The sequence below is a fragment of the Notamacropus eugenii genome, chromosome 4 (genome assembly GCF_028372415.1).
Source record: "Notamacropus eugenii isolate mMacEug1 chromosome 4, mMacEug1.pri_v2, whole genome shotgun sequence".
Lineage (NCBI taxonomy): Eukaryota > Metazoa > Chordata > Mammalia > Diprotodontia > Macropodidae > Notamacropus > Notamacropus eugenii.
Window position 1 is genome coordinate 153,112,385 of NC_092875.1, and position 22,161 is coordinate 153,134,545.

The 22,161-nt window shown below is 38.3% G+C and overlaps 1 protein-coding gene across 10 annotated transcripts in view; it reads left to right on the forward strand.

Annotated features, from left to right (window-relative positions):
- Positions 1-359: 359 nt before the first annotated feature.
- Positions 360-22,161, forward strand: part of STK3 (serine/threonine kinase 3) — a 548,351-nt gene continuing 526,549 nt past the window's right edge. For 4 of the 10 annotated variants that reach the window (XM_072603409.1, XM_072603418.1, XM_072603416.1 and 1 more), the window contains exons 1-2: positions 362-450; positions 19,037-19,203. In XM_072603409.1, the coding sequence (XP_072459510.1) occupies positions 19,121-19,203 (83 nt within the window). In that variant the 5' untranslated portion in view covers positions 362-450; positions 19,037-19,120. Of the gene's footprint in view, positions 451-19,036; positions 19,204-22,161 lie in introns of all 10 variants that reach the window. The other 6 variants (XM_072603417.1, XM_072603412.1, XM_072603415.1 and 3 more) reach the window with 3 other exon arrangements.

The following is a 22,161-nucleotide window of genomic DNA, read 5'->3' on the forward strand; positions in this document are numbered from 1 at the left end:
TAAGAGATTTGCCCAAGGTCACATGGCTAGTAAATGTCTGAGGCCATATTTGAATTTAGATCTTCTTGACTCCAGGCCCAGTGCTCTATCCACTGTGCCATTTAACTGATTTATAGTTCCTTAGATGACAGTAACAAAGATCTACATAGGATCAAGTGGATTTTCCTTTCCCTTTCTTCCCTCAGTTCTACACTTTTCTTCTCCCCATTTTCTATAGTTGCATTCTCCCCTCACTTCTACAATTCCTTTTGCTAACATAGCACACAGACTTCTCCCTCCCTTTTCACCACTCTAACGATACTGACCCATACTGACTTGAATTGTACTTGATTGTGAAGCAATGGGAATGGGTTGCTAAGGGAGACCATGGAGTCTCACTCCCTAGAGTTCTTTAAACCTAAGAGAAACATCTGTCTGAATGGAACAGCTTAATTTGACACCTGCTCTGAGGTAGGAAAGAGTTAATTACTTCAAAAGGGCCTATAAACCCCATGGATTCCAGATTTTCAAATCAGATGCTCCTTCTAATCATTGTGGAGCTCATAATTCAAACATTTCTAGTTTGTGGATAGCAAATTTGGCAGAAAGTAGGCATAGATCAATACCTCACACCTTATATCAAGATAAGGTCAAAATGGGCACATAATTTAGATATGAAAGGTAATATTATAAGCAAATTCGGGGTTACTTGTCAGTTCTGTGGAGAAGGGAAGAATTTATGACCAAACAAGAGATAGAGAACATCATGGGAAGTAAAATGGATAATTTGAATTACATGAAATTAAAATGGTTTGTACAAAGAAGACCAATGCAGTCAAAATTAGAAGAAAAGCAGGAAACTGAGGGAAATTTTTATATCAAATTTCTTTGATAAGACCTCACTTTTCAACCATATAAGGAACTGAGCCAAATTTATTTTTTAAAAATGAGTCATTTCCCAGTTGATAAATGATCAAAAGATATGTACAGGCAATTTTCAGAAAAAGAAATCAAAGCTGTTAATAATCATGATAAAATGCTCTAAATCACTATTGGTAATAGAAATGCAAATTTAAAAAACTCTGTAGTACCATATCAGATTGGCTAATAAGACAGAAAAAAATGACATGCTGGAGGGGATATGAAAAAATAGGTACATTAATGTATTGTTGGTGGAGTTGTGAACTGGTCAAACCATTCTGGAAAGAAATTTGGAACTATGCCCAAAGGACTATAAAACTATATAACTATAAAACCTTTGACACAACAATACCACTACTAGGTCTGTATCCCAAAGAGATCAAAGAAAAAGGGAAAGGACCTATAAGCACAAAAATAAGCAGTTTTTTTGTGGTGGCAAAGAATTAGAAATTGAGGGGATGTCTAGCAGTTGGAGAATGATTGAACAAGTTATGGTATGTGATTGTGATGAGATACTATTGTAAGACATAAAGGGGACAGTTTTAGAAAAACCTGGAAATATTTATTTGAACTGATGCAAAGGAAGTAAGCAGAACCAGGAGAAAATTGTATACAGCAACATCAATATTGGAATGATAATCAATTATGAAAGACTTAGTTACTCTAATCAATGTAATGATCCAAGATGATTTCAAAGGACTTATAAAGAAAAATGCTTTCTACATCCAGAGAGAGAAAACTAATGAACTCTGACTACAGATTGAAGCATGCTTTTTTAATCTTATTTTTCTTTTTTTTTAGTTTCTTTTTACAACATGGTGTATTGCCAAGGCAATATTCACAGCACTGGTGGTCCCTATGAATATGCCAGTGTAGCTGTCATTCGCAAAGTATAACAAACTCTCCATATAGAAGGCAGAAGAAAAACATTTATTTAGACGCCAGAAAGCCAAATCCCAGAACCAGAAAGTAAAATCAGTCATAGCAACCAAGAAGTCAATACAGGTTATCACCTCAGGGGACAAAGCCATTTTCAAGCCTTCTGACCTCTGCTGGGACCTTCCCACAAACAAACACTCGGGAGACTAAACTGTGCCTGCCTACCTGGGTCCTTCCCAGCTCTGACTAGCCTAACTTCCTCTCAGCTCTGCTCCACCCTTCTTTTTCCACCCATTCCTCCCACCACATGTGACTTAGGCTTCCATGCAATCTAAGCAGGTCACATGGACCTATTAATGAATGGGAAAGATTGTCCTATTTACAATGTCCCATTCATATTCCACATGGCTAATATGGAAATATGTTTTGCAGGACTTCACATAATTGATATCTTATTGCTTGCCTTTGCAATGGGTGGGGGAGGAGCAGGAGGGAGGGAGATAATTGGGAACTCAAAATTTAAAAAAATTAATGTTTAAAATAAATAAAGCATAATTATTAAAAAAAGAGACATTATTGAAAGCTTATTAATAAAATTAATTCCTGACTTCAAAAAACTCCCCCACAAACATTTCCACCTTAGAGATGTTTGGTAGAATTTGCCAGAGCTGAAATATGTCAGCAAAGCCTTCAAGAACCTAAGGCTACCCCCACATTATGATAAGGTATTAAAATAGAACTTTATCATAATGATTCAATATATCTGTTGTTCAAGGACTAGTATAGCTGAGTTCTGAGGGACTAGTCAGTAGTTTGACTGCAGAATGATGGAGTTTTGGGGTTTTTTGGCCACAATAACACTCAAAGACTAGTAAATTACAAAGAGTCATAACAAGAGTCAGTTGATAACCTCAACAATGCAATAATAAATCCTTGAAGTATCAAAGCAAATATTTCTAAAGTAGGAAGACAACAAGGTTTTTCCCTGGACAAAATACAGCACCAAAATGACTTTTTTGTGGAATTACCCATTCATTTAATCAATTGGAGAATCTGACAGTTGGAAGGAACCTCAGTGGCTATCTCATCTAATCCACACACAAAATAAATCCTCATTATAACATACCTAATGTGTGATCATCCTGACTCTACTTGAACACTTCAATGTTGGGAAACCCCTTAAGGTAGCCCATTCCACTTTTCAATTCCTCTAATTATTAGGATATTTTTCCTGACTTCAAGCCTAACTTAATATCTTTGTAACTCCCACCTACTGTACCTAGTTCTACCCACTGGGGTCATATTTAGTGTAGACCTGACCTCAAGGGTAACATATAGCCTCCAGGCTATAGGTTCCCTACCCCAGTACTAGGGAATAGGATCTACACAAAGGAATTAAGTGAGAATTGTAAGGAATTTCTAATCTTGAATCAGGTAACTGTCTGGGACAATGGACTACAAGTCAAAGTCACAAATAAATAGTTCAAAGAAAGGACTTAATCTTAGCCTAAGGATAATATGACAATCTTTTTTCCTGGGTATGAAGGTTTATAGCCTCAGCAGTGACTAAAGGCCAATCAGCCTGTTTGTTTTAGGGAGTCAAATCAAGATAATAAGCATTTATTAAGTTCCTATTATGTGCCAGGTCCTATGCTAAGAGCTAAAAATATAAAAAAGGGGGCAAAAAAACACCCTGTCTTCAAGGAGCTCACAATCTAATAGGACAGACATAAGAAGAGGTATATCATAATGAATGGGAGCCAAGATGGCCAAAGAATACCCTGAAGAGATAAAGCCCAAAACTTGGCAGCTGAAATAAGTTTGGGAACCACACACCAGAGAAGATGCACAGCATTAGAGCAATACTCAGTAGAGAGCAACCTGATGGCACAGTGGATAGAGTACTGGGCTCGGGGTCAAGAAGAGCATAATTCAAATCCAGTCTCAGACACTTACTACCTCTGTGACCTTGTGCAAGTCACTTAACCTGTTTAACCCAGTTTCCCCAATTATAAAATGGAAATAATAGTTGGTTGTTGTCCTTCGTTCTCGAAGAGGACCAAAATGACATCACCATGATAAAGTGAAATTTCAGTGTGTCCAGCTGTGGCTGATCAGACCAATAAGAGCTCGAATAGCTCTACCACAGGTTAGGCACAGATAGTCCAGGTGAATATTCGAGCTGGATACTCCAGATTTGTGCATCCTACCTTTACTTTGTGCTGTCTCAATTCTGCTTTGCTCATGGAACAAAGGTAAAGGTAAAGGGAATAGACTGTCCTGTGATAGTCACAGGGGAGTCTCTCTTTTAGTCACTGCTGGCAAAATTCTTGCTAGAGTCCTCCTTCACCTGGAAGATGGTCATATATCTGAGAGTCAGTGTGGCTTCAGGAAGGACCGAGGAATAGTCAATATGGTGTTTGCTGCCTGACAACTCCAAGAGAAATGCCAGGAGCAGAACAGAGGTCTGTACACAACGTTTGTAGATCTGACCAAGACCTTTGACACTGTTAGTCATGAAGGCTTATGGAAAATTATGTCAAAATTTAGTTGCCTGGAGAAGTTCATCAATATTGTATGTCAATTTCATGATGGCATGTTTGCCCGGGTTCTGGATAATGGACAATGATCTCGTGCCTTTCCAGTCACCAATGGAGTGAAACAGGACTGTGTGTTTGCTCCCATGATGTTCTCAGCCGTGTTGACAAAAGCTTTCAATGAGGATGAACACAGCATCAAGGTTAACTACCGTACTGATGGTAAGTTCTTCAATTTGAAAAGGCTACAAGCCAAGACCAAAGTGGAGGGAGTATTGGTGCATGATTTTCTGTTTGCAGATGATTGTGCGCTCAGTGCAGCCTCTGAAGCTGAGATGCAACAAAGTATGGATCAATTCTCTGCTGCCTGTGCTAATTTTGTCCTAATAATTAACACGAAGAAAATGCAGGTGCTCCATCAGCCACCACCACGTTATCCACACGTGAAATAATTGGTTACAACAAATGGAGAAGTTTTGAATGCTGTGAACAAGTTCACTTACCTTGGGAGTGTACTTTCCGGGGAAGTATACATTGACAATGAGGTTGATGCCTGCATTGTCAGAGCTAGCTCAGGGTTTGGGAGGCTCTGAGGAAAAGTTTGGGAGAGAAGAGGTATTAGACTGACTATCAAGCTGAAGGTCTACAGAGCTGTTGTGCTGACCTCATTGTTGTGTGCCTGTGAAACATGGACAGTCTACCGGCGCCATGCCAGGAAACTGAATCTCTTCCATTTGAACTGTCTCAGAAGATTCTGAGGATCACCTGACAGGATAAGGTGCCAGACACTGCAGTCCTTTCTCAAGCTGAACTGCCAAGCATTCAAATTATGCTTCAGAGAGCGCAACTCCAATGATGGTCTGGCCATGTTGTTTGAATGCAAAATGTACATCTGCCAAAAAGACTATTTTATGGAGAACTCACATGGGGCAGGTTATCATATGGTCATCTGAAGAAGCAATACAAGGATACTCTCAAGGTCTCTCTTAAGAACTTTGGATTTGACTGTGCAACATGAGAGACACTGACAAAGGACCACTCAGCATGGCATACCCACATCAGAAAGGGAAATAATAGTAGCACCTCCCTCTAAGGATTGTTGTGAGGATCAAATGAGATATTTGTAAGGTGTCTGGCACATAATAGCTACCATGTAAATGTTGCTGTTATTATTAATGACATTACCAAAGGACACAATCATCCCTGCAGTGTTGGAAGTCTGAGTAGGCTTGGCTATATGTGTTCCCTGCCCATATGTCTGTGTGTGTCCTGATCACATGGATTTCTAGTATTTGCCTCTTCACACATATTCCCTATCCACAAGCATTCCCTATGTGTGTTCACTCTGTGCATACTTCAGAGTCACACATATTTTCCATGTAGGTGTCTTCCCTCACTAGGGGTATAGTGTCTGTATTCCATGTGTATATGTGGGGAATCTTCTATTGTCACTTTATTTGCTCTGTTTGAATAAATGTCTTTTGTTTCAACCAATGTGTTTGCTGGCTGGCTGATAGAAGAAAATGTACAACTGAATGCATATGAACTATGGATTTGAGTGCATTCCCTATTCTGATACACAGAATGCCTTGAATCTGGGATAGTTTTTTTGGGAAGACAAGGGAGGGACTGTTTCAGAGGCTACACTTCTAATAAGTCCATCACCATTTCCTATTATTCATTGACAAAGATGTAGTTTTCCATTCTCAAGTCCTAATGATGAGCACAGTTTCAATTAAGCATATTGAAATAATAAAAAAATTAAAACATGTTTTCAGCTCAGAGGAGACTGATCAACTCTAAACCTGAAACAGAATGCCTTTCTTAGTGAGTGTTTTCTGATGAAAAGCAGAAGAGACCATAGTAAAGAGTCACCAATTCCATTCTGCATTTATTACAATGGATGATGGGACTAGTGGCAACTTCTGTGCCAAAATCAATTCTCTCCCACTAATAGTGGGAGGAGATCCTCTATGTCACACTCTTTCCAAACAATAAAGCTGTAAGTCTAGGGAGAACAATTAAAGCAGCCACAGAGACTGGTTTAAAGACTTTGACTCTGCAACAATGCCTAGAACAGGATGAATTGATAGCCTTATCCTTACTAATGCCTCTATAGCAGACTAAATGAATGCTCATTGTCCAAAGACAGCAGGAAGAGACCTCTGAGACTTACTAGCTGTGTAACTTTGGGCAATTCACTCTCTGAACCTTTATTTTCTTATCTGTAAAATGAGGTTGTGAGATGAGTTCTTTAAGAATTCTTTTTAATCTTCTATGTGGCCTTTTTTTCATGGACAGTATTAGTCTGTTGGATTTTTCTTAATAGAAAAATAGTAAATAGTAAAACAGTAAAGTAGTCAGGCATAAGTAATGGGTTTGAGAAACTGGGAAGGACTGCCTTTGATGAAGGAAAGGAATCTACTGCAAAGAGGCTATCAACATTCCTAGTGGAACTCTGGATTATGACGAGGTACCTACATAGGACACAGGATACTGCAGCTTTATAATGAGTATTAGTCATGGGCTGAGCTATCACTTGAGTACACTTATGAATTCTATTGGTTAAGATCCATTTTGAGTTGGAGGAAGGCATCCTGGTGAGATTTTAAGAGGAGACCTTAAGACAACTTCAGCAGGGCAAGCTGTACCAACAGATATGGGTCTGTTCTCTGACCCTTTGCTAAAATACATGTTCAACAAATTAGCACCTGATCCATCCTTTTCTATGACTGGGGGCTATGTTGAAGATGATTGGTAACTGAGAGGGACAGGCATCCCCTCAGGAGGGTATAAGTTGTGGAAAAACTCTTATCTCAAACAGTATGATATAGAGATTCACAGTTTCAGATCTTTTTAATTTTAATTTTTGCTCTTCTACTGAAATATTATTTTATTGATGCTTAAGTACAGAATAAAAATTATTTTTAAAAAGAAAAACTTTCCTCTCCCTTTTTTTGTGGGGACACATGCCTGTGTGGAGACACATTTAGGCTAACTCTAATCTATACTTCCATCAAGACAGGAAGGGAAGAAACGGCAGTGAGTGAGTAAAAACACAGCAATGGTGATCAACATGTGCTGATAGATTGGCAACAGATTCTGGTGCCTAAGCCACTGGGAACCAACTGGCAACTGCAAGATTCTCAGGGAGATCAGAATATAGTACATGCCATTCACTCAGCATCTAATCTACCCAACTGAATTATTGTCTAGCCCACGTTGCCCCCCATCCTTTGTACAGGAATAGTGTGAAAGAGTTCATTAAATACTAAAATCTAGATAAACTATATAACATTCCTCTCTTCTACCAGTTTAGTAACCTTGTCAAAAAAGGAAGATATATTAGCTTGGCACAACATGCTCTGGATAAAGTCATCTTGGCCCTTTGTGATATATGTTTCCTGTCCCAGATATTTACTAATTATTCTTTAATAATACATCTTAGAGTTTTTCTAAGAGTTTCTAAGTTTCTAAGAGTTTTCTAAGACTTTCTCCAGGCCTTCTCTCATTTTCCAGCACTTTTCCAAGATCTCTGAAACTAGTTTGGAAATGATAACTGCCAGTCCTTCAGTACCCTCTGCTCATCTGGTCCTGAGCCATGAACTTATCCAGGGCACCTAAACGCTGTGTTCTAACACATTCCTTGGTAGTATCATCAGTTCTACGCTAGCCATTTTCGTTTTGTCCTTTCTAGGACAAAGATAATTTTCTTTGATAGAAAAAAACAGCTGAAAAAGAACAGTTGAGCGGTTCTACCTTCTCTTTAGTAAATATTATCTGTGATCCATTCTTCAGTCTGTCTCTTTGCACCTTGGTGACTGAAATTCACCAAGAGAAACTCATTCCATATTCCCACCCAGGCCCACTACTGAGAATTGGGAAGGAAAGGAGGAGGCGGGAGGGGGAGAAGGAGACGCTGCCTTCTCAAGAGGCATTTCCAATTTGTACTAGAAATCAATCTTCCTGATCCTTAAATATATCTCACCTTTTTATGACCTTTCAGTCTGGTGAAGATTGAAATATATGTCTGTGTATGTATACATGTAGTACATTACAATATTATCACATTATGGGCAACATGTCTTCAGTATCTCAAGGAGTTTTCTAATTAAAGAAATGAGTTGCTGTTTAGTTGTTTTTCAGACATGACTCCTTGTGACCCCATTTGGTTACTGCTTCTTGGCAAACACGCTGGACTGGACTGGACTTTGCCGTTTCCCTCTCCATCTCATTTTACAGATGAGGAACTGAGGTAAACAGGGTTAAATGACTTGTCCAGGTCACACAGCTACTAAGTGTCTGAGACCATATTTGAACTAATGAAGATGAATTTTCCAGATTCCAGGCCAAGTTGGTTGCAGAGACTAAAGAAAGAAAAAGAGGAAAGGAAGGAGAAAGAAAGGAAAGAAAAGAAGTGGAAGGAAAGAAAAAAGTAGAAAGAAAAGAAAGAAAGAGAAGGGAAGAAAAGGAAAGAAGAATAAGAAAAGAGCTTAACGCTGAGGTAACCATTTGCCTCATCCTATCAGTTTTTAATATGCTCCTTGTAAAAGCAGGAGCCATCCCCTATATTTTATATGACTTGGGCTTGCAAAAGAAGACAAGTAAGAACACCTGACTTTAGAAAGGAAGGGAGAAAAAAGAGAGTTAGATAATTTGTGGTCAATGGAAAGAACAGTGGCTTTAGGGTCAAAGGACTTGGGTTCAGATCCCATCTCGGAAGCTTATTTCCTGTGTGACCTTTGGCAAGTTGTTTAACCTCTCTGTGCCTCCATTTCCTCATCTGGAAAATGAAAAGATTGAACTAGAAGGCCTCCAGGGTATTTCAGCTCTCCTATGATCCTATTAGAAACTAAACAACTTCAGGATATGACCAAAACCCTTAACCTTTCAAAAGGAAAATCACAAAGAGGAGAGTTCACTTTAAGTATATTTTTAAAATAATTGCATAGTATTAAAAATCAGTTCTTGAGCCATAACTATGCCATACCCTGTATAAATAGATTAAAATTTCATAAGCCAGAAGACCAAGAAATTATTCTCATTTTTCATTGCCTTTAATTCAAATTTGTCTCCTTCCAAAAAAGACTGTGTAACATGAATCCATTAAATAAATAAAAGAACTGAAATGGAAAATATTTTTGATCACATATTTGATTAAAATATTTATTATGCAAAATACCATTATGTGTATATGGAAAAAGATTTCCTTGAGGAAATACAAATTCCAAGTAAGATGGGATTTATTTTAAAGAGAAAAAGCCACAACTATGTTAATAATCCCTTTTAAGATTCTGAGGATAACAAGCAATTCGCAGTAGTATCTAGCATAAAAATGTAAGGAAATTTAAGCAGAGCAACAAAAATAAACTCCAATTGAAAAGCACTACTAATAATGGGTTTTTAAAAATTGTTTTTCTGAATCTTTAAACATCCAAGAGAAGAAAGAAAAGAAAAAAACTAAAAGAAATAGGAAAAATAAGGAAGTCAGGCAAGTGAACTCATTTTATAAACCATTTCCTTTAAGAAAGATATATTAGCAGAAGTACTGCGAAGTTCTGATTTGCTGTTTACTGGGCAACAGGAATATCCACCATGACTTTCACTGACTTTGTCTAATAAATTAGTCCCTGTCACCTCCCTTCCCTCTTCAACATATGCTCGGAGCACACATAGCATGGCAGAAGATAGCAAAATGGGCTGCTCATCGCTCATCCACCCTTGGTGTCCACTTGGTGCTCAGTTTTTACCTATGACTCCAAGCAGCTTTAGCATTCATTGGTTACACACCAGTAAAACTGTCTTAGCAGATGGGCCAAACCAAGTTGAAGGTAACTGACCAGCCTCAAACCCATCAGTGAATTAGGTAGATGTCTATCCCAAATATGTGAAGACTTCCCCCGGTCAAATGGGCAGATGAAAACAATTTGTTCCAGTGTCCATGAAGGTGGCTAAAGCAGGTGCTGTGAAGTGCTTAGAGCTCATCATACAATGAAGATGACAGGCTCATCCATTGCATCCTGGACTTCATCAGTTGTTTTGACTTTCGTTTTGTCACTGGACTTCAATGAATCTGCAAAGGAGAGTAAGGCTGATGACTTTGTGCAACTGTGACTCACTTAAAGCCAATTCACTCATGAGTCACCCTGTGATGTCATTGATCCTCTTTGAAAATGAAGGATAAACAACAACTTTTTGGGTTTGTTTCTAGGTCAGCTTCCCTGCAGTAGTGAGGACCTGTAGAAACTTAAGTGTACTGGGCATCTGGGGCACTAAAAGAGGAGAAAAGTGTAAATTTTGCTTACTTACTAAGTTTTCCCCTAAGACTGTACCTGTCCCAATATCTCTGATGGCTTACTGATTTTCTAAAATAAGAAGTTTTCTCTCTCAAGGAAATGGTGATAATAATAATAACACTAGTTGTATGACAATGGGCAAGTCACTTAATCTCTCTTTGCCTTAATTCTCTAAAGAAGGAAATGGTAAAACACCCCAGGATCTTTGCCAAGAAAACCCCATGGAGAGTATTGGCATGCTATTGTCCTCAGAGTCATAAAGAGTTGGACACCACTGAAGAACTCAACAACAACAAACAATTATAATGATGATGGATCCTTCTTGATCTTTATAATTTTGTTACATTCACTATAAAATTTTTGGTGAATAGTTGCTATTTTCATTGACATTTGCTATAGTTGTTGTGTATGTTGTTTCTTGGCTCTGTGTACTTCACTCTGCATTAGTTCATATTGGTTAGTTAATAAACACTTATTAAGTACCTACTATATAGAGGCACCGTGCTATCTTGCTTTCCTTTTCTGTATTCATCATGTATACGATTTCTTATAGCACAGTAGCATTCTATTACAATATTTGTTTAGTCATTCCTTAATTGATGGACATCTACTTTGTTTTTATTTCTTAGCTATCACAAAAAGGGCCGCTATAAATATTTTGGTGTATACAAGGACATCTTATTGATAGCTTTCTTGGGGTATAAGTCTAGTAATGGAGTATCTTGTTCAAAGGGTATGGACATTTTAGTCACTTTATAAAAATAATTCCAAATTACTTTCCAAAATGGTTTTACCATTTAATGTATTAGTGTGCGTATTATTCCATGATTTGAGGGTCATTTTTGTCAGGTCTGAGGTGAAACCTCAGGCTTGTTTTGATTTTCATTTCTCTTATAATTAGTGATTTGGAGTATTCTTTCAAGTGATTGTGAATACTTTGTAATTCTTTTAAGAACTGTTTGTTCATATCCTTTGACTACTTATTTATTGGGGAATAGTTATTAGTTGTGTATATGTAGTCAGTCCTCAACTTTCACAGGGGTAACATCCCCAGAAAATATGTAAAAGTCAAAAGCCAGAATGTTGACATATTGAACCTATAGGAAATTGGAGGTTAGGTTCCCATGACCACCACCAACTAATCTTTCACTAGAGATTGCTGAAAATACACTTTTCTGCATACAACTCTTTATGACAAAACATTAATTCTGATAATATGTACTTTTTCAAATGAAATAATCCATAAAATGCAGGAGAGAGGAAGGGTAATGCAAAATGGCATAGGGAGGAGGAGGGGCAGCAGTGTCAGAAGAACCCTAAGGTAAAAAAGAGAAAGGGAGCAGTTTCCATCTCTAATCTCCTTTGACTCCTTAGCTGAACTGTTCCCTAATGAAGAACAAATGTCTCAGAGTTAGTTCCCCGCTTGTGGGTGGGAGTTCTGAGCTTGGACAGGGGGCTGATGCAAGCACGCAGCTGGTCAGCACATTCAGTCAGAGCGGTGGGATGCCCAGCTCTCAGCCCTAGCATGAGTGGGTATGTGTGTGTGTGTGTGTGTGTGTGACCACATCTCATTTATGCACAAACTTAGCCATTTTTCCTTTTTTTTCAACTCCCTCCTGGTATACTTAAGAGGTCACTTTAGCATTCTCTGGAGCACATTCATGAGCACTTTTATGAATCCTTTCCTCCTAATTTGTGCTTATCATGCCTTTCAATTTTTTCGCTATGGTTTGTAGCCACAAATGTGTGCAGTTACCAAGACAAAAGTGAAAATGAGGTTACTAGTAAAATCACATGAATTACTGAAATCAGGAAAGTTAAATGCACAAATGTTGAAGACTGACTATTTATTGTTTATACTTCTTGGATTTGTTGTTATTGTTTAGTTGTTTTTCAGGGGTGTACAACTCTTCATGATCCCATCTGGGGTTTTCTTAGCAAAGATATTGGAGTGGTTTGCCATTTCCTTCTCCAGCTTATTTTACAGATAAGGAAACTGAGGCAAACAGGGTTAAATGATTTTCCCAGGGTCATGTAGCTACTAAGTGTCTGAGACTATATTTAAACTCAGAAAAATGAGTCTTCCTTACCCCAGGCCCTACACTTTATCCACTACACCTCTAGCTGCCCCTACCTCTTGGATATCAAACCTTTATCAGCAGAACTTGATGGTATTTTTTCCCATTTGACCATTTTCTGTCTTGTCCAAGGTGCATTAATTTTGTCTATACCTATGCTTTTCAGTTTTATGTAAATAAAGTTATTTCTTTTATCTTTTGTAACAGTTTGTATCTCTTGTTTGGTTAAGAATACATCTCTGTGAGAGGTATATGGTCTGTTTCTCTTCTAATTTTGCTCTACTATCATCTTTAATGTTAAGGTCATATATCCTTTTAGAATGTACTGTGGAATATGCTGTAAGATATTGGTCTAAGCCTAATTTTTGCCAGACTGCTTTCTAGTTTTCCCAGCAGTTTTTGCCAAAATAGTTTTCCCCTAGTTAATTTATGTTTTCTACTTTATCAAATACTGAGTTATTGAGTTCTATTGTTTCTTATTCTCTCTTTTTTAATCTGTTCCATTGATCTATCTCTATTTTTTAACCAATACCAGACAGTTTTGATGACTGCTTCTTTATAATATAATTTGTTGTCTGGAAGTGCTCTTCCCCCTTTATCCATACTTTTTATCATTTCCCTCAGTGATCTAGATCTTTTGTTTTTCCAAGTGATTTTTGTTATTATTTTACCAAATTCTACAAAGTCATCTCCTAATAACTGATTGGCATAGCATTAAAATTAAATTAATTTTGGCAGTATTGTCATTTTTATTATATTGGCACTGACTAGTTATGAGAAATGAATATTTCTCCAGCTATTTAATTTTTTAAAAATTTCTTTAGGGAGCCCTTTGCATACAAGTCTTTTGTATTTTTAGGTAGGTCAATCCCCAGATATTTTATGTATTTTGTTATTATTTGAAATGGAATTTCCCTTTCTATTATTGCTTCTTGGGTTTTGTTATTATTATATACAAATCTTGTTGATTTCTGAGGATTTTTTTTGTAGTCTGCAGCTTTGTTGAAGCTAATAAGTCTTAATTAGTAGCTTTGCTGATTCACTGAGGTTTTTCAAATATACTGATATCTCATCAACAAACAGGTATGGTTTTATTTCATCTTTACCTATCTTTATGCCTTTAATTTCTTACTTTTGTCTCATCACTCTTGTTAGCATTTCTAGAACTACATAAAATAATAAGAGGGAGAATGGGCATCCTTGCTTAACTCCCATATTTATTGGGAAAGGTTCTAGAGTACTCTCATTGTATATGACTCTTGCTTTTGGTTTTAGATAGATGCTTTTATGACATTAAAAAATATCTTTCTATGCCTTTACTTTGTAGGGATTTTTTTGTGGGGGGAAAGAGTGCTGCACTTTGTCAAAGGCTTTTCCTACTTTTATTGAGATGATCGTGTGGTTTTGGATGTTTTGGTTTTTAATATGATTGATTGTGTTGTTTTCCTAATGTTGAATCCTGCTTGGTCATAATGAATAATTTCTTGAATAAAATGCTGTAGTCTGACAGGATTTTGTTTAAAAATTTTAAGTCAATGTTCATTAATTATATTGTCTACAGTTTTCCTTCCACGTATTACCTTTTCTTGGTTCAGGTATTGGCTATGTTTGTTTCATAAAGGATTCTGATAGGGTGCTTTATTTCTCAAGCGTTGAAGATAATTTGTGAAGCAAGGGTACTAACGTCTTTAAAAATTTGATAGTATTCCTTCAGTTACTTTAATCTTTTTTCAATGTGGCCCTAATAGGGGCTTCTAAAAGGCCATGGTCTTTAAAGCCCCAAAGAATAAATCACTGATGGAATTTTAGGTATTACAACCCTGGAAATCAGAGAGATATTTGGGGAGTAGTTTAGTCTCTCTAGGGTAAGAGTTCTTAAACTAGGATCAGTAAACATGTTTTAAGACTCTTTGAATAACTATTATAGTACAATTAATTTCCTTTGTAATCCTATGTGTTTCATTGTATGTATCATTTTAAAATATGATTCTGAGGAATTCATAGGCTTCACCAGACTGCCAAAGGGGTCCATGACACAACAAAAGTTTAAGAACCCCTGATCTAGGGCAATTCACAATCGCAGATTAACAGATAACGGGTTGGCAGGGATCTCAGAGATTATAGATTTTGGATTGTAAGGGACCTCAGAGGTCATTTTAGTTCAACCTTTTCATTTTACAGATGCATAAATTGAGGCCCAAAGGGGTTAAAGGACTTGCCCAAGGTTACCCTATTAATAAGTTGTAAAGTTTACTTGGGAACTCAAGTTTTCAGATATGGTCCATTCTGTTCTTGATTTAGAATCTCCTCTACAACATCCTTGACATAGGGTATCTGGCCCATAATCGCAGGCATATAATGACAGGGAAACCTATTAACTCCATCCAAGTGCTCCGTGCCACTTTGGGTGGTTCTAATTATTTTTTTCTAATATTTATCTATGAGTCAGCTGAACTTCTCTCATAGCTCATAACTCATAGGTCATATACGGCCCATAGCTTCTAGATCTTAGAGACCTATTACATGGGAGTGGATCCTGCTGAATTATTACTCAATCCTTCCCTCTTTTATATGAATTAATGCAGGGTTTTGCATTAAACAGTAGATTCCCTGTTCACCAATGTTATTTAGGAACATTTGCTTAATTGTGTTAAGGTAAAATTTCCTTTAAGTCATTGAGTAGTGATTTTGAAGTCAAAGGATCTAGGTTCAACCTGACTCTCATACTAATTATGTGATGTCAGGCAAGCCCCTTAACCCTCTAGGCCTCAGGCCTCAGTTTCCTCCATGTAAAACAAAGGTTTCAGACTAGATGACCTCTGAAATTCCTTCCAGTTCTAGAGCTATGATCTGGTAATCTGTATTTTATTAAGGAATTTCTAGAGCTATGATCTGGTAATCTGTATTTTATTAAGGAATTTCAGAATCTCAAGACTGGAAGGATGGCAGCGCTGACTGTCCAACCTGTGCTTGAACCAAAATTCCTTCTACAACATCTTTGACACATGGCTGTCAGGCTTCCATGTGAAAATTCAAAGTATGGAGTATTCTGTTCAGGTACTTGTTGGAATGCTCTAACTGTGAGGCATTGTTGTTTCAATTTTTTTTTTTTACCTTGAACCACTTCCCTGCAATTTTCACCCACAGGTCCTAATTCTTGCTTCCAGGCTCAGTCAGAACAAGTCTAATAATCTTCAAGCTAGTATAAAGGGCAAGGAGAATTCTGCAGTGACCTGTAGAGGGCATGCGATGTTTGTGGTTTTGCCAGTGCCAAGTAATACCTTCATGTGCACAAATTATGACCTGACCAGGTCTCCCCTCCTAGATTAGAAGTTGAAAATGCTCCAGGAAGGAACACATCTCTACTTTTCAAGGAAAACGCTGTTTTTTGTTTTGAACGTAATAAGTGCTTCAAAGAAGAAAGAAAGAATAAAGATATGAAGAGGCAAAAAAGACTCCCAAATTACGGCAGGAGGTTGGAGAGGAGAAGAATGTGATGTAGAAAAAGAAGGGAATACATGGAACTAAGTAGGCAGCCAGGTGGCACAGTGAAGAGAGTGCCAGGCCTAGGGTCAGGAAGACTCCTCTTTCTGAGTTCAAATCTAGCCTCTGGTACTTACTAGCTGTGTGATCCTGGGCAAGTCACTTCACCCTATTTGCCTCAGTTTCCTCATCTGTAAAATGAACTGGAAAAGGAAACGTCAAATTATTTCAATATCTTTGTTGAGAAAACCCCAAAATGAGTCATGAAGAGTCAGATATGACTGAAAAATAACTGAACAACAAAAATTAGGAACTGACAGTTATGAATCTGTTCTCCTATAGGAAGAGCTGAACCATCTCAGAGGAAAATAGCTTCTACCAAGAAATGATATTCACAGTTACCTGAAGATGAGAAGTCATTCAATAATGGCCTGAGAAGGAACAGATGTATAGTGGAATGGGTGACTCCCTCTGCCAACTGAGGCAACTATTTGTTGACCCAACAAAAAAAATAGAAAAATCTTCTTTTTTTGTAGGACACATACCTGGATATTGAAAGAGTCTCTTGAGACTTGACGTCACTACAAATCTGGTGATTTGTGTGGGAATCAGTGATACTGCTAGAAAGAATTTAGCAAGCCTTGATAAGGATTATAAGGAAAAAGGTAGATTTAGGAAATAAACTTGTTAAGAAGAAAGGAGCTAGAATAAGAAAGGGATTTTTGGACCACGGGTTTGGGTTGTCCAAAAGGCAGTTGGAACTGTAGAACTGGAGCGAAGCAGAGACAGTGAGGTTAGGCATATCGATGTAAGAATCATCAGCACAGAGATTATTGTTGGGAGCTAATGTCACGAAGTAAGATGATAGAGGCCACAGGGTTCCCCACCTCTTGTTTGGAGCATTTTTCATATGACTATTGATAGCTTTAATTTCTCCACCTGAAAACCAACTTGAATGGGACAATTCTAAATAAAAGGATTTCCTAAAACTATACATTGTCATTTTATGAACTATAACTACATCCATACTCAGGCTTTCTCTTTTCAAAATGGAGCTCATCCAGAGAAAACTCTACATCTCAGGCATCATTTTTGTTTTACTTTTCTCATATTTTCTTAATATGACATAGGATCATAGCTTCAGAGTGCCACCATCTTTTCACTCACTCATTTGAAACCTTGTAGTCATCTAGTTTGCCTCACTCTCTCTTACTCCACGTATCAAATTAGTTTCTAACTTTCTACTCTACAATGTCTCTTGAACCCAAACCCTTTCCTTAACTCACAGTCATGGCCTAGTTGAAGACCTCATCACCCCAAGACTGGAGTATTGCAATTGCCTCCTAATGGATTTCTTTGCTGTCAGTCTCTCTCCCCTCCAATCCATCTTCCCACGCAACTGTCAATACAATATTGTTTAAGCACAGGTCTGATCATGGCACTGCCCTGCTCCAGAAGCTCCAAGGGTTCTCTGTTGCCTCTAAGAACAAATTTAGACTCTTCTGTTCATCATTTGAATTTCTTCACATTCTGGATCTAGCCAGTTTCAACTCCATTAAATTTAAGCACGTATTACACATCTACTATGTGCCAGGCACTAGGCTAGTACAGAGTACAACTCCCCTCACCCCTCCAAACCAAATAGTTCCCACAAGGGAAGAATTTAAATTTTGTTGGAAGAAAACAACTGGCACATAAAAAATTTAGTTCAAAGTATAAGCAAAGTAAGGGTTTAGTACCCTGAGGGTCATGATAGGAGGATAGGTTATAGGAAGTAGCACTTGTATTAACTTCGAAAGAAGCTAGAGATTTTATTTTTTATTTATTTTCTCACTTAAATGTTTTTACTTTGAAGATATTTATTTTTCATAAAATGAGTTTTACGCTAACACATCATGGGTTTGTTACTGTTATTTTTAAATGAATTAACAATGAAATCTTTTTAAATTATCAGTTTTAATTTAAAGTAAATACAGACAGCTATAACCCACACAAACAAACCGATTTGGAGCTATCAATAATTATTGTTTTTTTTTAAAATCTTAGTATTGGTTCATTATAGTTCAGTGCCTGGAAACCAGAGATTTTGAAAGGCTGAAGTGAGCGCCTGAGGACAGTCAGTGCAAATGCGTGGGAATGGGAGGTGTAAGATGGAATGCTGTGTATGGAAAGCGGGTCAGTTAGGCTAGGGTATGTGAAGCCCTGAAAAGAAGTTAGACTAGAGTTAGACTGGGAAGTGATTTAGAGGTCAGACTGGAATTTACATTTTCTCCTAGAGGTCAGAGGGAGCCATTGGTATTTCCCTTATGATGGTACATTCCTGTCCTCACACATTCTATGCTTGAGTTTATATTGTTCACTTGAGTTTCTTGCACATAGCATTCATTCCAAGTCCTGTCTCTGTGACTTTGTCCAGTTTGCGCCCCCCCCCCCCCCCTTTCCCGGCATGCATTCCCTCTTCACCTCCACCTCCACCTCTTAGAATCACTATTTTTCACAGTGTAGCTCAGGCACTAGCCTCTGACCTGAATCCTTTCCTGATCTCTGCAGCTGCTAATGCCTCCGCCTACCAAATTACCTTGCGTTTAGATAGTTTGTGGTACCGAGAGCTGGCTTTGGAGCTGGGAAAACCTGCGTTGTTAAATTCTTCTCTCTGATATTCATTATACGACCTTGGACAAACCACTTACCTTCTCAGTGCCAGAAGGAACTCACTTAGATAATAAATTACCAAGCAGTTGTTGATCTGCTTTGGTAATATGAGATTTCTTAATGGGAGTTCCTTACAACAATGAAATCACAGGTTCAGGCTTAAAGAAAATGTATTTACTTATATGTGTGTATGTTGTTTCCTCCCCTAAAGAATGCAAGATGCTTGCTGAAGGGACTGCGTGGTTTTGGTCTTTTCCCTCCTGGTTCTGCTTCTGACTTTTTGGATTTTGCCACCATGCCTCATCTTAATTTTGATACTTCAACTTCCCTCCGGGCCTGGGGCCTCTTCACCCTGGAACCAGACTCCTTCTTCAGTTGGTGAGTTTCTCCAGGAACATTCCTTTTAGGGAGTGGTCCAGGCCTGCAATCCTTCATCTCCTCCTTGGCCTTGACTTTTCAGATTTCCAAATCTGAAAATTTTCCCTCTCTTTCACTTTCTTCCTCTCCCTTTTGTGTGTTGTTTTCTCCTATTAGAATATAAGCTCCTCAAGGGCAGACTGTCTTTTCCTTTTTACTTATACCCCTAGCTCTTAGCCCAGTGCCTGCAACATAGTAAGCACTTAATAAATGCTTATTGCCTTGCCTTTGTAGCCCTGCTGTGTAACAATGAGCCTGACACATTGTAGGTACTTAATAAATACTTTTTGAACGATTGACTTCATAGATAGACTCCTAGAAAAAGCTGTCTATGCCCCTTGCTTCCACACCACTGTAGGCTGGCATCTGTCCCCACCCCTGAACTGAAATGGATTTCTTTAAGGTTATCTCTGATCTCCTTCTAAATCCTTTGGCTTTTTCTCAGTTCTTATTCTTTCTGCGTCTCCTTAGTAGTACTCTACCAAATAGAACTATTTTGCATTTCCTTATCTGTTTTAAGGTTATTTCTGTAGCTGGTAAACTCCTTGAAGTCAGGAGATTTCACTTTAGTCTTTGCACCCCCAAATTCTAGCATGGCAGGTGTTGCTGTTCAGTCGTGTCCAATTCTTCATGGCTCCGTGGATCATATCAGGCCAATAGTGTCCATGACATTTTACAGGCAAAGATACCTGGTGGTTTGCCACTTCCTTCTCCAGATGGATTAAAGTAAACAGAGATTAACTGACTTGCCCAGGATCACACAGCTAGTAAATGGCTGAGGTCATGTTTGAACTCAAATCTTCCTGACTCCAGGCCCAATACTCTATCCATTGAGTCACCAACCTGCCTCTCTGGCATTTAATAAATATTCACTGAATTAAAAGAAGCAACCAAGTGGCACAGTGTACTAGAACCAAGAGTCAGGAAGACTAGACTTCAAGTCTTACCTCAGAAACTTAAAAGCTGTGTGACCCTGGGAAATCACTTAACCATTCAGTCCAGTTTCCTCAACAGTAAAATGAAAGACAAAAATAGTACCTACTTTATAATCATGAATATCAAATGAGATCTATTAAGCGATACGTAAACCTTGAAGTGCTACATAAATCTTAACTATTATTAACTTGACCTTTCTGTGCTTTTTGACACTGTTTGACCAATGCCTTCTCATACTTTGTTTTTTTTTTTTTCTTGCTTTCTTCTAGTTCTATCTATCCTTTCCAATTTCTTTTGCTGGATCATCATCCATGTCCCTCCCTGTAGTGCCAGTGTGATATTAACAGCATCCCAGTGGAATTCTGAATCCCGAAATACCAGACTCTCCATACAGAAGACAGAACAAAAACATTTATTCAGACATCACAAAGGCAAAGCCACCACAGCAACATAAATCTATACACGATAACAATGCAGGGGACAACACCAGCCCCAAGCCTTCCCCCTGCCAGGCTTCCCACAAACCAGCTCCCTTAAACAAATCACAAACAAGCTCTCTCACTCACCCTTGCCAGCTGTCTGCTTGCCTGCATCCTTCCTAGCTCTGGCTGCTCTCTCACTGACATCTTCTCAGTTGTGCTCTAGCTCTGCCTCTTCCTGTTCCACCCATTCAGCAAACTCTTCCCACCACAGGCTCCATGTGACTTAAGACTCATGTGACTGACCCAGGAAGGTCACATGGGCCTATTAATGAATGGGAAAGATTTTCCATTTAAATTACCATTACACTCCCTCTGTGCACGACTGTACCCAAGAGACTGTCTTGGCTTCTCTTTTCTTTTCTCTCTATACTATTACTGTAACAAATGCTATCTCTGTGCAAGAGGCATCCATATACACATATTTGGTCCTCATCTCTCTCCTGAACACTAGCCCTACATTATAAGTCACCTGATGGACATTTCCACTTGGATGTGCCATGGGCATCCCATGTTTTCAAAACGAAACGTATTATCATTCCCACTAAACCCACCCCTCCTCCTAACTTTCTTTTTCTCTTGAGGGATTACTACTCTTTCAGTCACTTAGGTTTACAATCTAATAATCATTTTCTATGTTTCACATTTCCACTCCTTCCAACAGCTGTCTTGTTGACTTAATCTGTACAGCATTTCACTCCCATCCCCTTGTCTCTGCACACAGGGACCCCCACCTTAGTTTGTAATTCAGTAATTTATTGTCTGGACCATTACAATAGCCTGGGTGGTTTCCTTAATTCTAATCTCTCCCTATTCCAATTCATCCTCTGTGTAGCTGCCAAATCATCTTAGAGCACAGGTTTGACCAGGACACTCAGCTGCACACAAAAGGTCAGCAGCTCCCTATTGTCTCCAAGACAACATATAAACTCCTGAATTTGGCATTTAAGGGCCTTTTCAATGAACCATCACCCCTTCTCTCTAGACTAATTTCACTTTAGTCCCCCTTCATTCTTTCCTGACTCATTAATTTACTTGCTGTCTCTCACATATGACAATATTCCATTACCCACTTGTAAGCTTTGGAACAGTCTATTGCCCATGTCTACTGTCTCTGCCTCCTGGACCCTTTTTGTTTCCTGCAACGTTTAGCCCAGGTGTCAGTTTCTACATGAGGCTTTTCCTAATTTCCCCAGTTGTTAATATTCACCTTCTTAGGAGAGAAATTTCTTACTATATATACTTATATCTGGACATGTTACATCTCTCCAGTAGATTGTAAATCCTTAACTATGGGAATTGACTATAGGCCTATAAGGCTTAGCACAATGCTTTGAACCTAGCAGCTGCTTAATAAATGTGTGTTGAGTTGACTATTATAGATTTTTACCACATTCTCTTTGTCTGGTATGAAAGGGAGCCTCTTTGAATTGTGGGACTTGTCTCTGAGATGCACAAGACCTCTTTTAGGGAACTTTTCTGGGAAGAAGCAGGGGTATACTGG